The sequence below is a fragment of the Lindgomyces ingoldianus genome (genome assembly GCF_010093535.1).
Source record: "Lindgomyces ingoldianus strain ATCC 200398 unplaced genomic scaffold BDR25scaffold_11, whole genome shotgun sequence".
Classification (NCBI taxonomy): domain Eukaryota; kingdom Fungi; phylum Ascomycota; class Dothideomycetes; order Pleosporales; family Lindgomycetaceae; genus Lindgomyces; species Lindgomyces ingoldianus.
The window spans coordinates 1,195,513-1,210,901 of record NW_022985172.1 but is presented as its reverse complement, the minus strand read 5'-3'; the positions used below and the strand labels follow the sequence as shown (position 1 = coordinate 1,210,901).

The window sequence follows — 15,389 nt, the reverse complement described above, 5'->3', positions numbered from 1 at the left end:
ATCTTTGAAACCTAAGAGATTCAAATGAAGTGATGTTCAAAATCTCGGGGGTTCCGAGGCCGTGGATGCACCTTAGGTTTCGTGCATCAGCCTGAGTGGTTGATGAAACTCAAGCACAGCAGTACCGCACGATGCGTCCAGAAGAGGATATATGGCGGAGAAAATTGGCCTATATGCTAACCGCCTGACATACACAAAACGCTCGTTGACGTCAATATTCCTGCCTTCCCACAACCCCAGTTTCATTCGCCCGACACCAAAAACATGCACATTTTCCAGAAAGTTATCTCCTCGTACTGCACCCCTTGTCCCTGTTGTTGATCAGCAACGATGCATGTATCTCCATCAAATCATCTCATACTCGCAATACTCATCATATCTAGCGGATTTGCAAAGCCTTACCACTAATGATGATTAACAACCTCGGGGTTTTCGCTTCACAATCCGCCGCACCCGGATTACTCTACCGGCTATATGTCGCAGGAGTAAAAAATTGAGAGGCGAGGTAATTGGGAGCAGAATCGGGGCGGCACATCAACGTCGTCCCGTTATCGGTAACCGTCTCAATCACCTCAGCACTGAAATTCGCTCAGGCCTGTCTTCCGCGATGGCTTGCGGACCGGGTACGAGGACCCCCGAGACAGACCCGGGGGGTCCATTTATGACGAATCCGTCCACAGGGTTAGAGCAAAAAGCATAAATTTTCCGAGATGATCAAAAGCATGGGCACGGGTGCAAACTCTGAATCGTGTTCAATCGCTGGGTTCCCTCTGAGAGCAAGAGCATTGCTGTTAAATAGTTTGTCGGAAATTGGTCTGCTAAGTGCGAGGAAAACGAGTCTGTAACTTGAAGTGAGTTCACATCTTCATTAATCTAAGAGAATTGGGGGATGGGGTGGAAAGTGGGACTCGAAGAAGTAACTTAAAAAGTGAAGACGATAGAAGTATAATTCAAAACTCTCGCATGATTCGCAAGAACGAGATATGCAAGTCCCATCAGCCCGCTGCTTATGCCCTCTCCTCGCTAAAATTCGGTATCAACAACTCCAATCGCCTGACTTAACTGGTCCCGTAATCCCCAGGTCTTCAGTGCCTAACCCCTCTGAAAAGAATACCCCATCCGTGTACCTAACTTGGGAATCGGGTGTCGGGATCTCTGGAAACGTCTCGGATATCTCTACAGAATACAGTTGGCCAAATCCACAAGCCAACTGGGAAGAGGAACACGACTCTGACGCGATTTTCATTGAAAGTTGTCTGCTGCAATTCAGTTATCGCTGTTCCAGATGCCAATGACAAGGCTGTAGCTGTTATTGGCGAGAGTAATATTGGTCATGTAAACACGGGCCCCAAGTGTAAGGATGTCTTGCTGGTTCTCTACAGTCTGACCATCTTGATTGGTGCTTTCAACTGGTTTGATGTGTGTGAAGCACTTTGCAAGGAAATTCAGAGAAATAGGAATGCGTCGGTTCGACAATAGTTGGTGTTCCCAGTCTGGCTAGATAGAGACCCAGCGCTAGATTTGGCGCTTATACTTGTGTTGCGAGATTGGGCTCGGTGCTCTAAGGCTTGAAGGTGACGCTGCTGAATATGTATACAGAGGATGGTCTGACATCTCTTGGGAGGAACATCGCAGGGAAAATAAACGGTCAATTAGACTATCAGCAAGGGCGAACGAAACACGAACTTGGGGTTGAGACGATGGCACATTCTTGAATTTACTGAATGACATCCCTTGCTGCCACTCCGCCCACTTCTCTTCTGAACGAAGGCGACAATGGCGTGCTTATTAATGACGACGCATCTGTCATTGTGGAACAACATTGTGCGTCAAGACGGCATGCGGAAGGGAAGGAAATGTGCTGGCGGCTCTTAATGACGAAGTGGATGATCAAATCAGCAGAAAAGAGATGTTATACTTAGGTCTCCTGCACGATTCTAACGAAAATAACTACCACGAGTTTGAACAAATAGATATGCGTGGGTCATACAAACAAAGGGAGGGAAAGAGACAATCAGCCATATTACCATTGTACCTCCCCGTAGCGCTTCGAGGGAAAGATCAGTGGAGCTTAGTGCATGTGCAAAAATTGTAGTAGTAGATACTTATTAGATACCTGAGGATGTAGCAAGTAGTCCGTAAGAAAATACATACCGAGATGAAGCTGCGGGTCAGCATGCTAGAGTCTTCATTGATCGATTACTAGGTATACAACCACCTGGTCAATTCTGTTAGAGAATGGGGTGGTGCTGCCGCATTTTGAAGAAGGCGTACTGTGATTGGATAGGGTGTATGCCCATGCCCCCAAGAAGCATCCATCCCCGAAACCTGCTCGCTATATAGAGAACCAACCAAGCCTAGGCTTTTCCTTTTGAAATGCTAGAGGTAAGCCGAACCTTTGGGAAGCGGACGAATTATACGACACACCTGAACTCCTTTGCTCCTCAGATGCAAGAAACTTCACCAGCCTCCTCGGCGGGGACCACCACGACCACCACGACGTGCGCCCCGGCCACCCCATCCACCACTTCCATGGCCTCCTCCAGGTCCGCGGTAGCCATTCGGCTCGAAGTCGTTCCGTGGACCATCGGCGTGTCTTCGTGGTGGGCGACGACCCTGCACCTCATGCTTCAGTTGATTGTACGACTTGCGCATCTGCGCGTATCCGAGATGCATCTTGCCATAGAAATGATCTGCCAATCGCCGATCATTGTCCAGCCGACTGAGATATGCGCCGCACACATCGCAGACCTGCAACTTCTGGTGACCTGACGGCCCTCCGGTGTCGGCAAGTGATTTCAAATCCCGCTCCCTGTCCTCTTTCTCCTGCTTCTTCTGGCGAACAATGAAGAACTCGGATACAGCCCGATTAACCTGGCCGACTTCACCGAGGATTTGAACTTCAAGCATACCATTCTCGATGGTTTTGGTCAGTTCGTTGATTTGTTTCAGCTGTGCCTATATGAGTATTATCTCCATATGTTAAGCAGACGGATACTATACTCACTAATTGGTTGGTCTGTCGAATCTCATCTGGCGTCTTCTCGAGCCTTCGTTGCGCAGTGTCAATGCGGCGATCACACTCAAACACGTGCCTCTGCATGTCCTGAAGATAGTCGAACTCGAAGCCCCACTCGCGCTTCTGCTCAGGTGAAGCATCTTGATACTCGAGCTTCAAAGCTTCGCTGTGCAACTTGGGACACGGACCAAAGTCTTGTCTGGTATTGGTGAACAGATCGTGGGGGCAGTTCCCAACGATGTAGGAGTGACATGCCTTGGGATCGGTGATTTCGATTTGGGGTGCGCGGGGCCCGGCAGACATGGCCTGCTGGCCCATGAGCTGCTCTGTAGAAGAGGTTAGCCAGCAAGGTCGCTGGGGAGGAAGAGGTACATGCCAAGCAGCTTGCGCATATCCGCCGCCGCCATCGTGGTTGTTGTCGCACTATGTCTTTACTTGTAAGCTGACACGCGCAATGATTATCAAGAGCTGATGCGCTCTCCCCGACGTTGTGGTGTGGTGTTGCGACGAAGAAATCGAGGTGAGCCCGTCGCGCTTCTGAAAAGGATGCGCCAAGCCCTGAGTCAGCACGTGAGAGTTACGTCGCGGACAGGGTGGCAGGAAAATCACAAGCCTGCAACTTATTTCCTCTCCAGCTCTCGGGCGTGGCTGCAATGCCGCGATGCGTTCTTTTCTCCCCTTACTCTTCTTCAATTACCTCATAGCCTTCGCCTCTGCAGCTTCAGACTACTACGAGCGCCTCCTCCTCCGCCCCCTTCCCCGATCTGCCCTTCTTGCCTCGTTCAATTTCCGCAGCAACGAGTCCTCGGCCTCTTTTGACCAGCAACACTTCAGATACTTCCCGCGGTCGTTGGGCCAGATCTTGCAGCATGCGGGAACCAAGGAACTGCATCTGCGCTTCAGCTTAGGGCGGTGGGATGCTGAGAGCTGGGGACAGCAGCCCTGGGATGGCGCGCGCGAAGGAGGCACGGGAGTGGAATTATGGGCGTGGCTGGAAGCACTGAGTGAGGAAGAGTGCGTAAGCATCGACTCCTGTCCAGAGCAGTGGCTAACGTGTGTCACAGGGCCTTTGCGCGATGGCTAACCCTCACCAATGCTCTCTCAGGCCTTTTCTGCGCCTCCTTGAACTTCATAGATGCTACCAAGACTATCCGACCAGTCATGTCATTCCAGCCCGAAGGAGACCACCATAACTCGTCCAGTCTACACTTATTGCATGGAACGCTTCCACACGAAGTCGTGTGTACGGAGAACCTGACGCCTTTCCTGAAGCTGCTCCCTTGCAAGGGCAAGGCAGGCATATCCAGTCTGCTGGATGGTCACAAGCTATTCGATGCTTCGTGGCAAACCATGGCAATTGACGTGCGGCCCATATGCGGACAGGATGGGACGCATTGTGTGTTGGAAATGGAGCAGACAGTGGACATGGTGCTGGATATTGACAGATCGAAGCGCCCGCGGGACAACCCCATTCCCCGACCTCTCCCGATCGAGGAAATCGCTTGCGACACCTCGAAGCATTATAATGCAGAAGACACATGCTATCCCCTGGATAAATCCGCAGAACCGCCATGGAATCTCACAGACATATTTGGCAGATCTTTGAAAGGAGCCTGCCCCCTGACCGATGAAGATGGAGAAGGCGCCAAAACGGTTTGCATCAACACGCCTCCTGAAAGGATTATACAGGCCAACACAACCGGGCAATATGTCGAAACCCGGCTTGCTTCGGACACAGTGCGATGCTATAAGCTCCCAACAGGTGCCGATTTCGACATCGACCTTCCTGAACAACAAATGACTACTGGCCTCGTCCTTGCAAGCCCTCCACTTTTTGCCGCCCGTTCCATCAACGGTCACGGCCAAGAACGTGGCAGCATCCAGGCTGTAATCCGCAACCCGTCCTTCACCGATTCTGTCGAGTTCGTCTATCTCGAGTCACTCCCTTGGTTCATGAAGCCATACCTGCACACGCTTCAAGCCCGTGTCGATACCTCGCCCTCAAATCCTATCAAAGAAACCTACTACCGACCAGCCGTGGATCGTCACCGTGGGACCCACCTCGAACTCTGCATGGCTATCCCTCCCGCGTCAACCCTCACTCTGACCTACGATTTCGAGAAAGCGATTTTAAGATATACGGAATACCCGCCGGACGCAAACCGTGGCTTCGATGTTGCTCCCGCTGTTATCCGGCTCCTTTCCCCCGGCTCTTCAGGAAAGCAAGGCGTTTATGTCCGAACAACGTCCTTACTGCTTCCTTTGCCGACCCCGGATTTCAGTATGCCTTACAACGTCATCATTCTCACGAGTACCGTGATGGCGTTGGGCTTTGGCAATATTTTCAATCTGCTCGTGAGAAGGTTCGTTGGCGCTGATGAAGTTCAAACAATGGGTGCCGGGGGGTTGCAAGGGGTTCTTCGAGGCAGGATAACCAGGCTTCGGGCGAAATTTACGACCGGTTAGAAGGTCTAGTGGTCGACGAATGCAAAATCATGACAAAATATACCCCCCAGCACTCTCGCTTCCCTAGCCACCGTCTTCTTGTGAAAACCCTTGATAATGCGGATACTTGGAAATGCTGTCATTTGTAATAATGCACCACAGGCACAAGCGGAACCACAGCTGCCGGACTTAACGCGTCAATCTGCCGTCTCTCTACGCGTTCCTGCTCGCGCCTTCTCTTCTTGTGTCTCAAAACCCACACACATATGACAACAACGATACCAATCAGCGCAATACCTCCACCGACTGAAACTCCAATGACCGTCGCACTCGCACCCTTTCTTGACGAGGAAGAACTTGGATTGGATGTCGTGGTAGCAGAGATGACGCTGGGCTGGCTGCGGTACAAGGTTGTCGGCATCCCAGAGGAGGGAATGAAATAGTATGTTGGTTCCGTATCACCTAGGGACTTGAATATCGTACCTGTTGCGCAATTCGATTGCGTGCTAAAAAGTAACTACTTGTCAGTGCATACTGTACTGTACTACATTCCATTATCTAACGTGGGGGTTGGATTGGAGTATCTCAGGACTGAAAATTGTATGCTATGAACGTTCGCCCTAATCCTAGCGTGGGCAAACCCGTCCTGACAATGTTCCATGATAAGTGCAAATATGCTGGAATATAGTCAAACAACTAGGGGAAATATTAAAGGCGTACAATGTCTCTGCCCTCGTTCCATTAATCCGATGCGTGCAATCCACCCACCACTCTGCACCTCGCACATCTGTTTTCTGTTCGTTGGGTAAACATGTCGCGATTGTGGAGCTGGTACTGCGCACGAAAAACACTGCAGTTGTGTAAAAGAAATTCGCGTTACAGGAAAGTGTTCCTGTGGGGAGGTAGAAGCCGATGAAGCGTGAGTCTTGGGTTTCCTGTCGTGGCAGCACAGCCTGCGGTGTGACGAGCGGCGAAAAGTCAATAGAAGATGGGGAAAAGGTATCTGCGAAGCCGAGAGATAAGAGCGAGGATATTATGAGCACGTTGAGTTCTCTCATCTTAAACATTCGAAGCTCTATGCAAATGCATGCGAGGAAGGGTTTGCGCAGGGATGTTGGGTGCAGTGGCATGTGAAGAAGGAGCTCATCAGGTCACTATTCAGAGCAGAGAAACGTTGCTTTTAGAAATCCGCAGCGAGATCAGGTCGCCCGGACTTTGCGGCTGAGGTTTCCGCGCCATGGACATGTCACTCGTATTTGAGCGGGTCTGGACCGGGGTTATTTGCAAGGCTGAGTTTTTGTGGCTTGCGGATGCTTAGATTTTGGAAGGTCGAAGCACATGCAGTTCGCTTGTCATGCCTTTCCTCACCAGAATCACAAAACCAAAAGTTGCGTGGTGAGAAAGATATGTCTCTCCATCCACTAATATTTTCATACTGCGTAACGAGTTCAACCATTATACCATATTATCCAACAGCATGGAACACAGCCAGGATAGAGTTAATCTGAATGATCCGTTTGACTTGCTAAAATCAAGCAAAAAATGAATAGGAGGCAAATATCGTTTCTTAATTATCGTCTTCCCATGTTTCACATTAGATGATAAGAATACAGTACTCGTTCCTCTTAGATTACTCTAACAATCCAAGATAGTAGATATAGCGGCCAATACTGAGAAACTCTTCCATGTTTTAACGGTGTAGTCAAGATTCTTATAAACTATTGCCACAGATTATCAGATTTATTCTTAGGAATATAGTAACAGGTAGAGAGATGTTGTGAAAAGAGATAAATCCTCTTAAACACTTCCTAACCCTAGCCACGTCCCCGAACTATGATTTACCATGTCGAACTCATCATCCCTTAATGCAACCCCTTGTATTTGAGTCAGAGTCGCCATAGCCGGCGGCATGAAGACTTGGGGACACCACCTCCTCGGAATATAGCCAGTCATGAAGCATACGCCTAGACCCTACGCCATTCTAGGAGTGGCCCCCAACTTGGTAACTCTAAGAATAGTAGACATTGGTTCCTACCTCATCGCAGCGTACTCGGGTACTTTGTAATCGTACGGCCGAGGAGTCGTCTGCGCGTTCGGGGAATTACTGGAGTCCCCCCAATCTCAACCGGACCAGCGAAAGGTGGATCTATTGGAGTCCCCATAATCTCTACAGGGCCAGACATTGGTTGTTCTAGAGGCGCATCCTCGAAACTGGTAGGCTTCTTCACGCTCTCCTCCTTCTTTCGATGCTTTGTCATGATGGTGTAAATGATGAAGCCAATGATGGCGAGGATGGCTCCGGCTCCAATTACGATGCCTGCATAAATAGCTTTGTTAGGGCTTGAGGATGCGGGACCCGGGCTCGGACCCGGGCTAGGAGAGGATATTGGGCCAGAACTTGGGGTTGGGTTTGGTGTAGGCTTTGTCGAGGGCAAGGAGGGACCTGAAACTGAGGGATTCATTAGCGGAAGTCTAACGTAGCGGAAACACAAATGACTTACAGCTCGAGGTAACTGGGTCTACAGGTTTCGTCAGGAAATATGATGTCGTCCCTGCGGCATTTGGGACACACCCAACCCATCGCAAAGAGGTTAAAGCACCTGGAGTTGGGTAGATATAATCAGTATTACACTTCCCCCCACTAAACTTCGAATTAGCATCTCAAAGGCGACGAACTGCGCATGCATACCATGTGCTAATGTACGATCCAGTACTGGCCCCATAGCGAATGGCATATTGATTGCTTGGACCACCACAGACGGTCATGTAGTCGAAGCATTTGGCATCAGGACAACAATAGCCCCATGACTGCTAAACAGACCATGTGTATGGGGCCGCGCAACCTGAAGAAGAGTCTGCAGACAAAGTTAGACAGAAGTTTTAGAGATGCTTCGGACTACGCACATTTACCATCTGTAGAATTCAGATAGTATCCAATGAAGTATGGGTCGCTGACGTCTCTTGGGAGTATAGCGACAGCGGTAATTGTCGGATCAGCAGGATTTAGCACCGAATCCACAAAGCCCGCTGAGAATAATGCCGAGAGTGAAACTGTAGTAAGGAATGTGTTCATGTTGGCAGATTCGAGGAGCGTCATGAAGGAGCGAACTCAGTCAAGTAGCATTTTAGCCCAGCGAATACACCATATAAAAAAATTGGGATTATACAGCCACACCACCATCCCTCAATAGGGGTTTCGGGCATCTGTCATAATTCCGGATGGCAGATCTTGGCTATCAACTAGATAATTATCCCGGTGCCAAGTCACTTTGTGGAGTAATTTAGAGGGGAAGGAGGGGGTTGTCGTCGAGCTGCAGAAGTTAAGCGATTCAACACCCAATGGTCACTAAATCACGAGAAAAACAAACACATGCGCGATCAACAACATGAGAGAGCCCAATTCTAAAGAATCAAAGACGAAACTAAAGAGACCTCAATAACGAGGATAAAACAGACAGTGATATCACATAAACTCCCCATTCTTTAAACGGCAGGGTTTGGAAGCAAGCGACAGCCGATAAGAACATTCTAGAGCTGCAGTCAAGTCAAGATACTAGTCGGCCTGATCCGTCAGGCTAACTCCGGCATTACCCTCTGCTGGGCGACTTGTTGGGCGGGTAATTCCGAAGATCCTGGGACAGACGGATCTGGCGCCATATACGCAGCCGCAACCGACGGAGACTTGTAGCTAGACTCTTGCATTACATACCCATTTGTTGTATATGCAGGAGTCTTGTGATCTGCCGGCCATGCAGCGTCTTGCGGGGGTGGACTCATTGGCGGCGGCGGGCTCATCGGAGGACTGTATAGAGCACCGGGTTGTGGACTCATGGGTGGATTCATTGCTTCGGGCTGACCTGGTTGCGGTGGCAGTGGTGCTGCATAATTGAAACCCGCACCAGGGGAAGGATTATTTTTACGTCGTCTTGAAATAATGAAGTAGATGATGAAACCAATGATAGCAAGAGCGGCAACAGCACCAATGGCTACACCAGCGTATGTTGCCTTGTTTGGGCCGGGAGGTGGATTCGAGGAGGGAGTAGGACTTGGGTTTGTGGATGTCGTGGTAGTTGTCCTTGAAGATGAGGGGGATGGCTTCGACGATTCCGCTATTAGATTGTATGTTAGCAAGATGCACATGTATCAAGTGGGAGCGCTTCGCTCACATGGTTTCGAAGTTGTACGACGAGGCTCCGTCCGAAAGTAGCTCCCTTGGGTCTGGCCGGCATCAACACATCCTACCCAAAAAGTTGGATACGAGTCGCCCAGAGTCGCAAACACGAAATCGGTGTTGCAATCAGCCCCACCGTCCGTATTGCTATAATTTGTGCAAATATCAACATCTACGCTTTCTTCAACAACAGATAAACAGGCACGTGAACTCACCAATTAACTTTTACCCCGTTTGTTCTCACCGCAAATTTGCCGCTGCAAGATGTCACAAACTGGGAGCATACTCCAGTCTCAGGACAGCAGTACCCCCATGTCGAAGTCGTAGACCAAGTCGAGGGTCCACTAGAACCAAGACAATACAACGGTTCATCTATCTAGTCAGGTCCCGGAACTTAGAAACCATGTAGCTTGAGGGTTCTTACATGATGATACTGAATTGTTCAAGTAATATCCAACGAGGCTATCTACGGCCCTTGGAAGTAAGGGGGCAGGTGTGATCGTTGGGTCCACAGGACTGGGAACTCCATACACTAAGTCAATGGTGGATAGGAGTGAGAGGCCAATACATGGGATCAAGGTATTCATTTTGGTAGTCCGCTATATTGTGGTCACAGTATCGCAACGTTTAGGACTCAAGGCTGAGCAGCCAGATTGATCGGGATGCAGGCTTATAAAGCCGCAACATCATGATTGAGGCTGAAGAAGCACGTTTTTCAATCTTCTCTGAAGGGTAATACCGAAGTGTTCAGAAATGTGTGCTGGTGAAGCAAATCTGGAGCCGGTACAATTCACCAATCAGGTTTGTGTATAGGATGGAGGAACGTGAGACATGCAAGTGAATGCTGAAGCCGACCAATGAGTTCGCAAGCCACAATATTGTCCAGCCACTTTGACGAGGAGAAAGTCGTCCGACGAGACTTCGTAGGGAAAGGGAACGCGAGCTGAGGAAATTCCATTTTGGTGGCGCTGGCAGACAGGGTTACGCAAGGTCGCGAGTTCTTGGATCATGAGTCTGTCGCACGTTCAAGAATGATCTCACCTGAGGATACTAAGCCAAGACAAGAAAACTAGAGCGACAAAGGAATGCCTAATAGAGTAAGTTTGCCCCAATCGTGCACGAAAACGATGGGTTATCGCAAGGCTGGGCTAGAACCTCTACCATATCAGCCTTGCATGACAAGAAGGCGTGCAGAAGACCATTCCGAGAACTTTGTAGGGTGTGAATGGGTCTGGAATGTCTGAAATGGCTAATGACAGTGGCTGATGCAATTGACGAATGAGATCCTGGCTGGCGAGTCTGGACAGGAATTTCTCCGTGAAGGCTTTTTGAGGTCAGGAGGATGAGATACCGATATAGGAGCACTCGTCCTGAACTTTGCGCAAATCATCAGAACTATCTGGAAGATTTGCCATCACAAACAGCTCTATCTAGGGAAGAGTGAGATCCGCTGTTTACCAGGGAACAATAGAGGAGTAGCTCACAATTGAAAGTGGTACAGAGGGTTCTCTCACAAGAACAACTTCCTAGGTTTGTGGCTTTTGGAGGAGATTCAAGTAGGGCCCTGACATTCCTGGCCTTTTGTCTTTCCGTATGCACCACCTGCCAACTTCCTCATCTCTAGTGCGCGCTTATACGGAGGAGCTGTTGGAGGCTGCACTGGATCAAGACTAATTCGGTCTTTGGGAAGATGATATGTCGCATCGGAATCGTAAGCTGAAAGGTCTCCGCAGGCCAAGAAAGGGGCGATCCAGCGTCCTCTGCCTTCTTCCACATCGTGTTCGTCTTCCTCGTCAGAATCAAGGTCTAGCTCAATGGCGCCATCATCCCTGACCTTCCTCGATGGCTTCGTCTTTTCGTTGGCAGTCTGTTCGTCCGAGGGTAGTTGTGCTCTGGCACCTAATGGGTTGTCCAGACTTGCGGAGAAACGATGTGGTGGGTGGAACCCCACACAGACGACGAAAGCTTCAACGCTACTTGCTCTGCTGCTCCGTGGCTTTGCCACTCGCACCGTACAGAACATGATCTTGAGCTGTGCAAACAAAAGATCTACATCCTTTCCTCTAAATATCTTTGCAACGAATTTCCCACCAGGCTTCAGGACGCAAAGGGCCAAGTTAAGAGCCGCCCAGAGCAGCTGGCTCTGAACATAGATATCCAGGTCATGGAGACCGGTGACATCCGGCGCACCATCAGAAATTACAAGATCAACTGGATGGCAGGCGGAAGTGACCTTTGGGTCGAATGTATCGGGATCCAATGCCTTGAGAAGTAGAGGAATGGTGGATGGATGCGTGATATCAGCTCGTAAGGTGGTGACCCCTTCAAGAGGGCTCATGGGTTGTAGGTCAATTGAAACAATACGGACACTCTCTCGTGTCTTTCGCTCCTCCTCTTGGCTTTTCAAGTTCCCGCCTTCTTTAGTTCCGGCTAGATCCTCTTGGAAAGCATGGCCGAGGACATATTGCTTCGTCTCCTTTTGCTTCTCTTCCCACCCTGCTCGGCTGAATTTCTCTCCTTTGACCAAAACACGGGAAAGGACTTGGCTCCAGCTGCCGGGAGCCGCGCAGAGATCTACCACGCGCGTAACGCCTTCAAACAGGCCGAATTCTTCATCGAGCTGGAGAAGTTTGTAGGCACTGCGGGCGCGCCACCCCTCCTCTTTTGCGAGCCTGTAGTAAGCGTCTCGCTTGTCCTTTGAAGACTTTCCCATTGGAGCCAGAGTTGATAGATGGTCCTGGAGAAGAGGCCGTGTCAAGGGCAGGCGAAAATAGAGGGACAAAGCTTGGCACTACACAGGCACACAACGCACCGCCTCGGAAATTCAAGAACGTCATCAAGCTTTTGCAGCGGTAGTATACAAGCTTCTAAACTCCTTACACACTGCTATAATGCTCGAATACTTACGGGGGGATACTGTTGAAAGAGTCACGTGCCTCATTCTGGTGCGAGCGATTTTACCCGTTGGCGGTGCTAATTCCGCCGACGGCTGAGCAATCTCAAAATTTCAATTTTGCTTCCTCTTCACCCCGACAGCCACCGTTCTACCATGAAGCGCGGCCTACCGCCAAAAATAGCAGCCATAAAGGCTCGCAAACGTCAGAAGCTTGATCAAAGCGCGCAGTCCTCCACTGTCCCCACAAAGGCAGCGTCGAAACGATGCAAGGTCAAGCTAGACGACCTACAATGGGAGGAAGTTGCCATGCCAGATCGCTTGGAGGACTTTGAAGGATTCTATGGACTGGAAGAAATTGAAGATGTAGCTGTCGTAAGAGACGCAATAACTGGAACAATATCCTTTGAAAGCTCGACGCTAGACAGCTTGAAGAAGAAAGACGCTGGTCAGTCTCATAGTGGAGCTGCTGTCCTACACGAGCCTGAGGATGGATTTAGCGATGAAGGTTCATGGATGGGCTTCAGCGATAAGGAGGGGGGCGCGATCAAGGAGTATTTGGACGAGAAAGATGCCCAGGACTTGTCCGAGAATTCCTTGCGGACCATGAAGGCTGCAGAGCGGAAGATGAAGAAACGGCAGAAGCAGAAGAAGAAACAGGACCATGGTAAAACAAGTGTAAATAGGAAAGGCGCGTTCGATATCCTGGCCGACCAGCCTTTGAGTGGGGACGACGACGTGGACGAAGTGGATGTGTCGGCTTGGGGTAATCTTGGATTGTCTTCGGAAACGTTGCGTTCCCTGGCACGACTGAGATTCTCTCAGCCAACTTTGATACAGTCCTCCGCGATTCCAGAAATACTTTCTGGACATGACGTCGTTGGCAAAGCTTCAACAGGCTCAGGAAAGACCCTCGCTTTTGGTATACCTATTCTCGAACGGTTCCTGGCTTCCTCGCAGGCCGAACGCCTTACACCTCTCGCCCTGATCATCTCGCCCACTCGAGAGCTAGCACATCAGCTAACGGCTCACTTGACAGCCCTCTGCTCAGGCAGCGACTTTAATGCACCGTCGATAGCTGCCGTTACCGGCGGACTATCCGTCCAAAAGCAACGTCGACAACTCGAAAATGCTGATGTTGTTGTTGGTACTCCTGGGAGATTGTGGGAAGTCATAAGTAGTGGCCAAGGGCTTGTCAAATCCTTCAAACAAATCCAATTTCTGGTCGTGGATGAAGCAGACCGCTTATTAAGTGAAGGTCACTACAAAGAGCTTGGAAAAATTCTCAAAATATTAGACTGCGATGAGGAAAAAGGGGGAGGTGATTCCAACCCTGACCAAACCCCAGAGCTTCAGCGTCAGACACTGGTATTCTCCGCAACCTTTTATAAGGGTTTGCAGCAAAAACTCGTGGGCAAAGCTGCTAAAGGCGGCGATCTCCTGAATAAGCAAGAGTCTATGGAGTATCTTCTCAAAAAGGTTCGATTTTTAGAGGGGAAGCCAAAATTCATCGACGCCAATCCTTCATCGCAGATGGCATCTAGGCTCAAGGAGGGGTTGATTGAATGCGCAGGAACCGAGAAAGATCTTTATCTCTACGCTCTCCTATTGTTTCACCCAAAGAAACGTTCGCTCATTTTCACAAACTCCATCTCGGCCGTTCGTCGCGTCACTCCGTTCCTTCAGAACCTGAACCTTGTGGCTCACCCGCTACATTCACAGATGCCGCAAAAGTCCCGGCTTCGGTCCGTTGAGCGATTCACTACCCAACCTGGGTCTATACTCGTCGCCACAGACGTTGCTGCACGGGGTTTAGATATTCCTGGCGTAGATCTGATCGTGCATTACCATCTTCCTCGTGCGGCAGACACGTACGTGCATCGTTCAGGACGAACTGCACGCGCAAAGGCTTCAGGAATTAGCGTCCTAATATGCGCCCCCGAGGAGGTTGCCGGCGTTAGAAGACTGGTGGCGAAGGTACACGCACGACCTCAACAGACTGTAAAATCAAAGAACACTGCCTACTTCATTCGAACGCTCGACCTTGATCGGCGCATTGTGTCGCGCTGTAAACCCCGCGCAACATTAGCCAAGAAACTTGCCGATGCAGTCATTGCAAAAGAAAAGATACACTCCGAAGACGCCTGGCTCAGTGCTGCTGCAGAAGATTTGGGTGTAGACTATAACAGTGATACATTCGAGGCTGAAGCCCCAGGACGTCAAGGTCGCGGAAGCGGTCGAAAGAAGAAGCAGAATGAAGCTGGTGCAACGAGCAAAGGAGAGATGCAAGCCTTGAGAGCAGAACTGAAAGCGCTCCTAAGTCAGCGAGTGAACGTTGGCGTCAGTGCCAAGTATTTGACGGGGGGTGGTGTCGATATGGATGCACTACTGAATGGCGAAGGAAATGCAGAATTTCTTGGAACGGTGGATGGGCTTGGATTTGAGGCATAGCTCTAGTACCTATCCCTATAAGCTTAACGATACTTGGCCTGCTGTGTTGTCTGCCTGGGGTTGGATTTGCTCCGGGTTTGATGTCTCCATGTGACACTAACGTACTTCACGGGCGAGTTGCTCACACACCCGAGTCGCTCACTTTTGCCAAGACCCCACCCTAACAAACTCTATTATAGCCTATAACAACCCGCTCTAGCACTATATAGTACAGTACAGCCTAGAATATTATTTAGATACTACTTTTACTTCTTACTTACATATTTATGTATTATGCCTAGTCTAATTACACTATTTATAGCACCTTTAAGATAGCTTACTTACTTTAGCTTACACCTGCTTTTTTACTTTTTTTTTTATTACTATACACCCTAAACTTTTTTAAAGCTATTAAGTATAGGCTTTTTTAA

At 49.6% G+C, this 15,389-nt stretch overlaps 8 protein-coding genes across 8 annotated transcripts; 3 read left to right on the top strand and 5 right to left on the bottom strand.

The window, feature by feature from the left end:
• Window positions 1-407: 407 nt before the first annotated feature.
• Window positions 408-1,792, top strand: BDR25DRAFT_353596 (uncharacterized protein; the record flags this gene model as incomplete). The annotated part of the gene is made up of 9 exons (XM_033695192.1): window positions 408-476; window positions 506-672; window positions 722-813; window positions 857-901; window positions 976-1,254; window positions 1,286-1,419; window positions 1,480-1,556; window positions 1,625-1,647; window positions 1,698-1,792. The coding sequence occupies 9 exons, from the start codon at window positions 408-410 to the stop codon at window positions 1,790-1,792; spliced, it is 981 nt and encodes a 326-aa protein (XP_033549396.1).
• A 274-nt stretch (window positions 1,793-2,066) lies between these two features.
• BDR25DRAFT_302690 (LUC7-domain-containing protein) lies at window positions 2,067-3,517 on the bottom strand. The gene is made up of 4 exons (XM_033689849.1): window positions 3,396-3,517; window positions 3,008-3,345; window positions 2,275-2,952; window positions 2,067-2,218 (listed from the first exon to the last, which is right to left on the bottom strand). The coding sequence occupies exons 1-3, from the start codon at window positions 3,424-3,426 to the stop codon at window positions 2,461-2,463; spliced, it is 861 nt and encodes a 286-aa protein (XP_033549395.1). The 5' UTR covers window positions 3,427-3,517; the 3' UTR covers window positions 2,067-2,218; window positions 2,275-2,460.
• A 121-nt stretch (window positions 3,518-3,638) lies between these two features.
• Window positions 3,639-5,948, top strand: BDR25DRAFT_333341 (GPI transamidase component GPI16 precursor). The gene is made up of 2 exons (XM_033692829.1): window positions 3,639-4,033; window positions 4,084-5,948. Exons 1-2 carry the CDS (start codon window positions 3,681-3,683, stop codon window positions 5,483-5,485), a joined length of 1,755 nt encoding a protein of 584 aa, XP_033549394.1. The 5' UTR covers window positions 3,639-3,680; the 3' UTR covers window positions 5,486-5,948.
• A 40-nt stretch (window positions 5,949-5,988) lies between these two features.
• On the bottom strand, window positions 5,989-6,625 carry BDR25DRAFT_15274 (uncharacterized protein). The gene has a single exon (XM_033683922.1). It carries the CDS (start codon window positions 6,592-6,594, stop codon window positions 6,091-6,093), a length of 504 nt encoding a protein of 167 aa, XP_033549393.1. The 5' UTR covers window positions 6,595-6,625; the 3' UTR covers window positions 5,989-6,090.
• Window positions 6,626-7,343: 718 nt separating this feature from the next.
• On the bottom strand, window positions 7,344-8,561 carry BDR25DRAFT_366539 (uncharacterized protein; the record flags this gene model as incomplete). The annotated part of the gene is made up of 3 exons (XM_033696961.1): window positions 7,344-7,913; window positions 7,966-8,064; window positions 8,369-8,561. 3 exons carry the CDS (start codon window positions 8,559-8,561, stop codon window positions 7,501-7,503), a joined length of 705 nt encoding a protein of 234 aa, XP_033549392.1. The 3' UTR covers window positions 7,344-7,500.
• Window positions 8,562-9,476: 915 nt separating this feature from the next.
• BDR25DRAFT_15262 (uncharacterized protein) lies at window positions 9,477-10,327 on the bottom strand. Its single transcript, XM_033683919.1, has 4 exons — window positions 10,060-10,327; window positions 9,855-10,007; window positions 9,631-9,791; window positions 9,477-9,573 (listed from the first exon to the last, which is right to left on the bottom strand). Exons 1-3 carry the CDS (start codon window positions 10,220-10,222, stop codon window positions 9,703-9,705), a joined length of 405 nt encoding a protein of 134 aa, XP_033549391.1. The 5' UTR covers window positions 10,223-10,327; the 3' UTR covers window positions 9,477-9,573; window positions 9,631-9,702.
• Window positions 10,328-10,889: 562 nt separating this feature from the next.
• BDR25DRAFT_15256 (uridine-2'-O--methyltransferas-like protein TRM7) lies at window positions 10,890-12,477 on the bottom strand. Its single transcript, XM_033683918.1, has 2 exons — window positions 11,120-12,477; window positions 10,890-11,065 (listed from the first exon to the last, which is right to left on the bottom strand). Exon 1 carries the CDS (start codon window positions 12,346-12,348, stop codon window positions 11,188-11,190), a length of 1,161 nt encoding a protein of 386 aa, XP_033549390.1. The 5' UTR covers window positions 12,349-12,477; the 3' UTR covers window positions 10,890-11,065; window positions 11,120-11,187.
• A 49-nt stretch (window positions 12,478-12,526) lies between these two features.
• On the top strand, window positions 12,527-14,979 carry BDR25DRAFT_392898 (ATP-dependent RNA helicase-like protein MAK5; the record flags this gene model as incomplete). Its single annotated transcript, XM_033698233.1, has 2 exons — window positions 12,527-12,567; window positions 12,630-14,979. 2 exons carry the CDS (start codon window positions 12,527-12,529, stop codon window positions 14,977-14,979), a joined length of 2,391 nt encoding a protein of 796 aa, XP_033549389.1.
• Window positions 14,980-15,389: the final 410 nt, after the last annotated feature.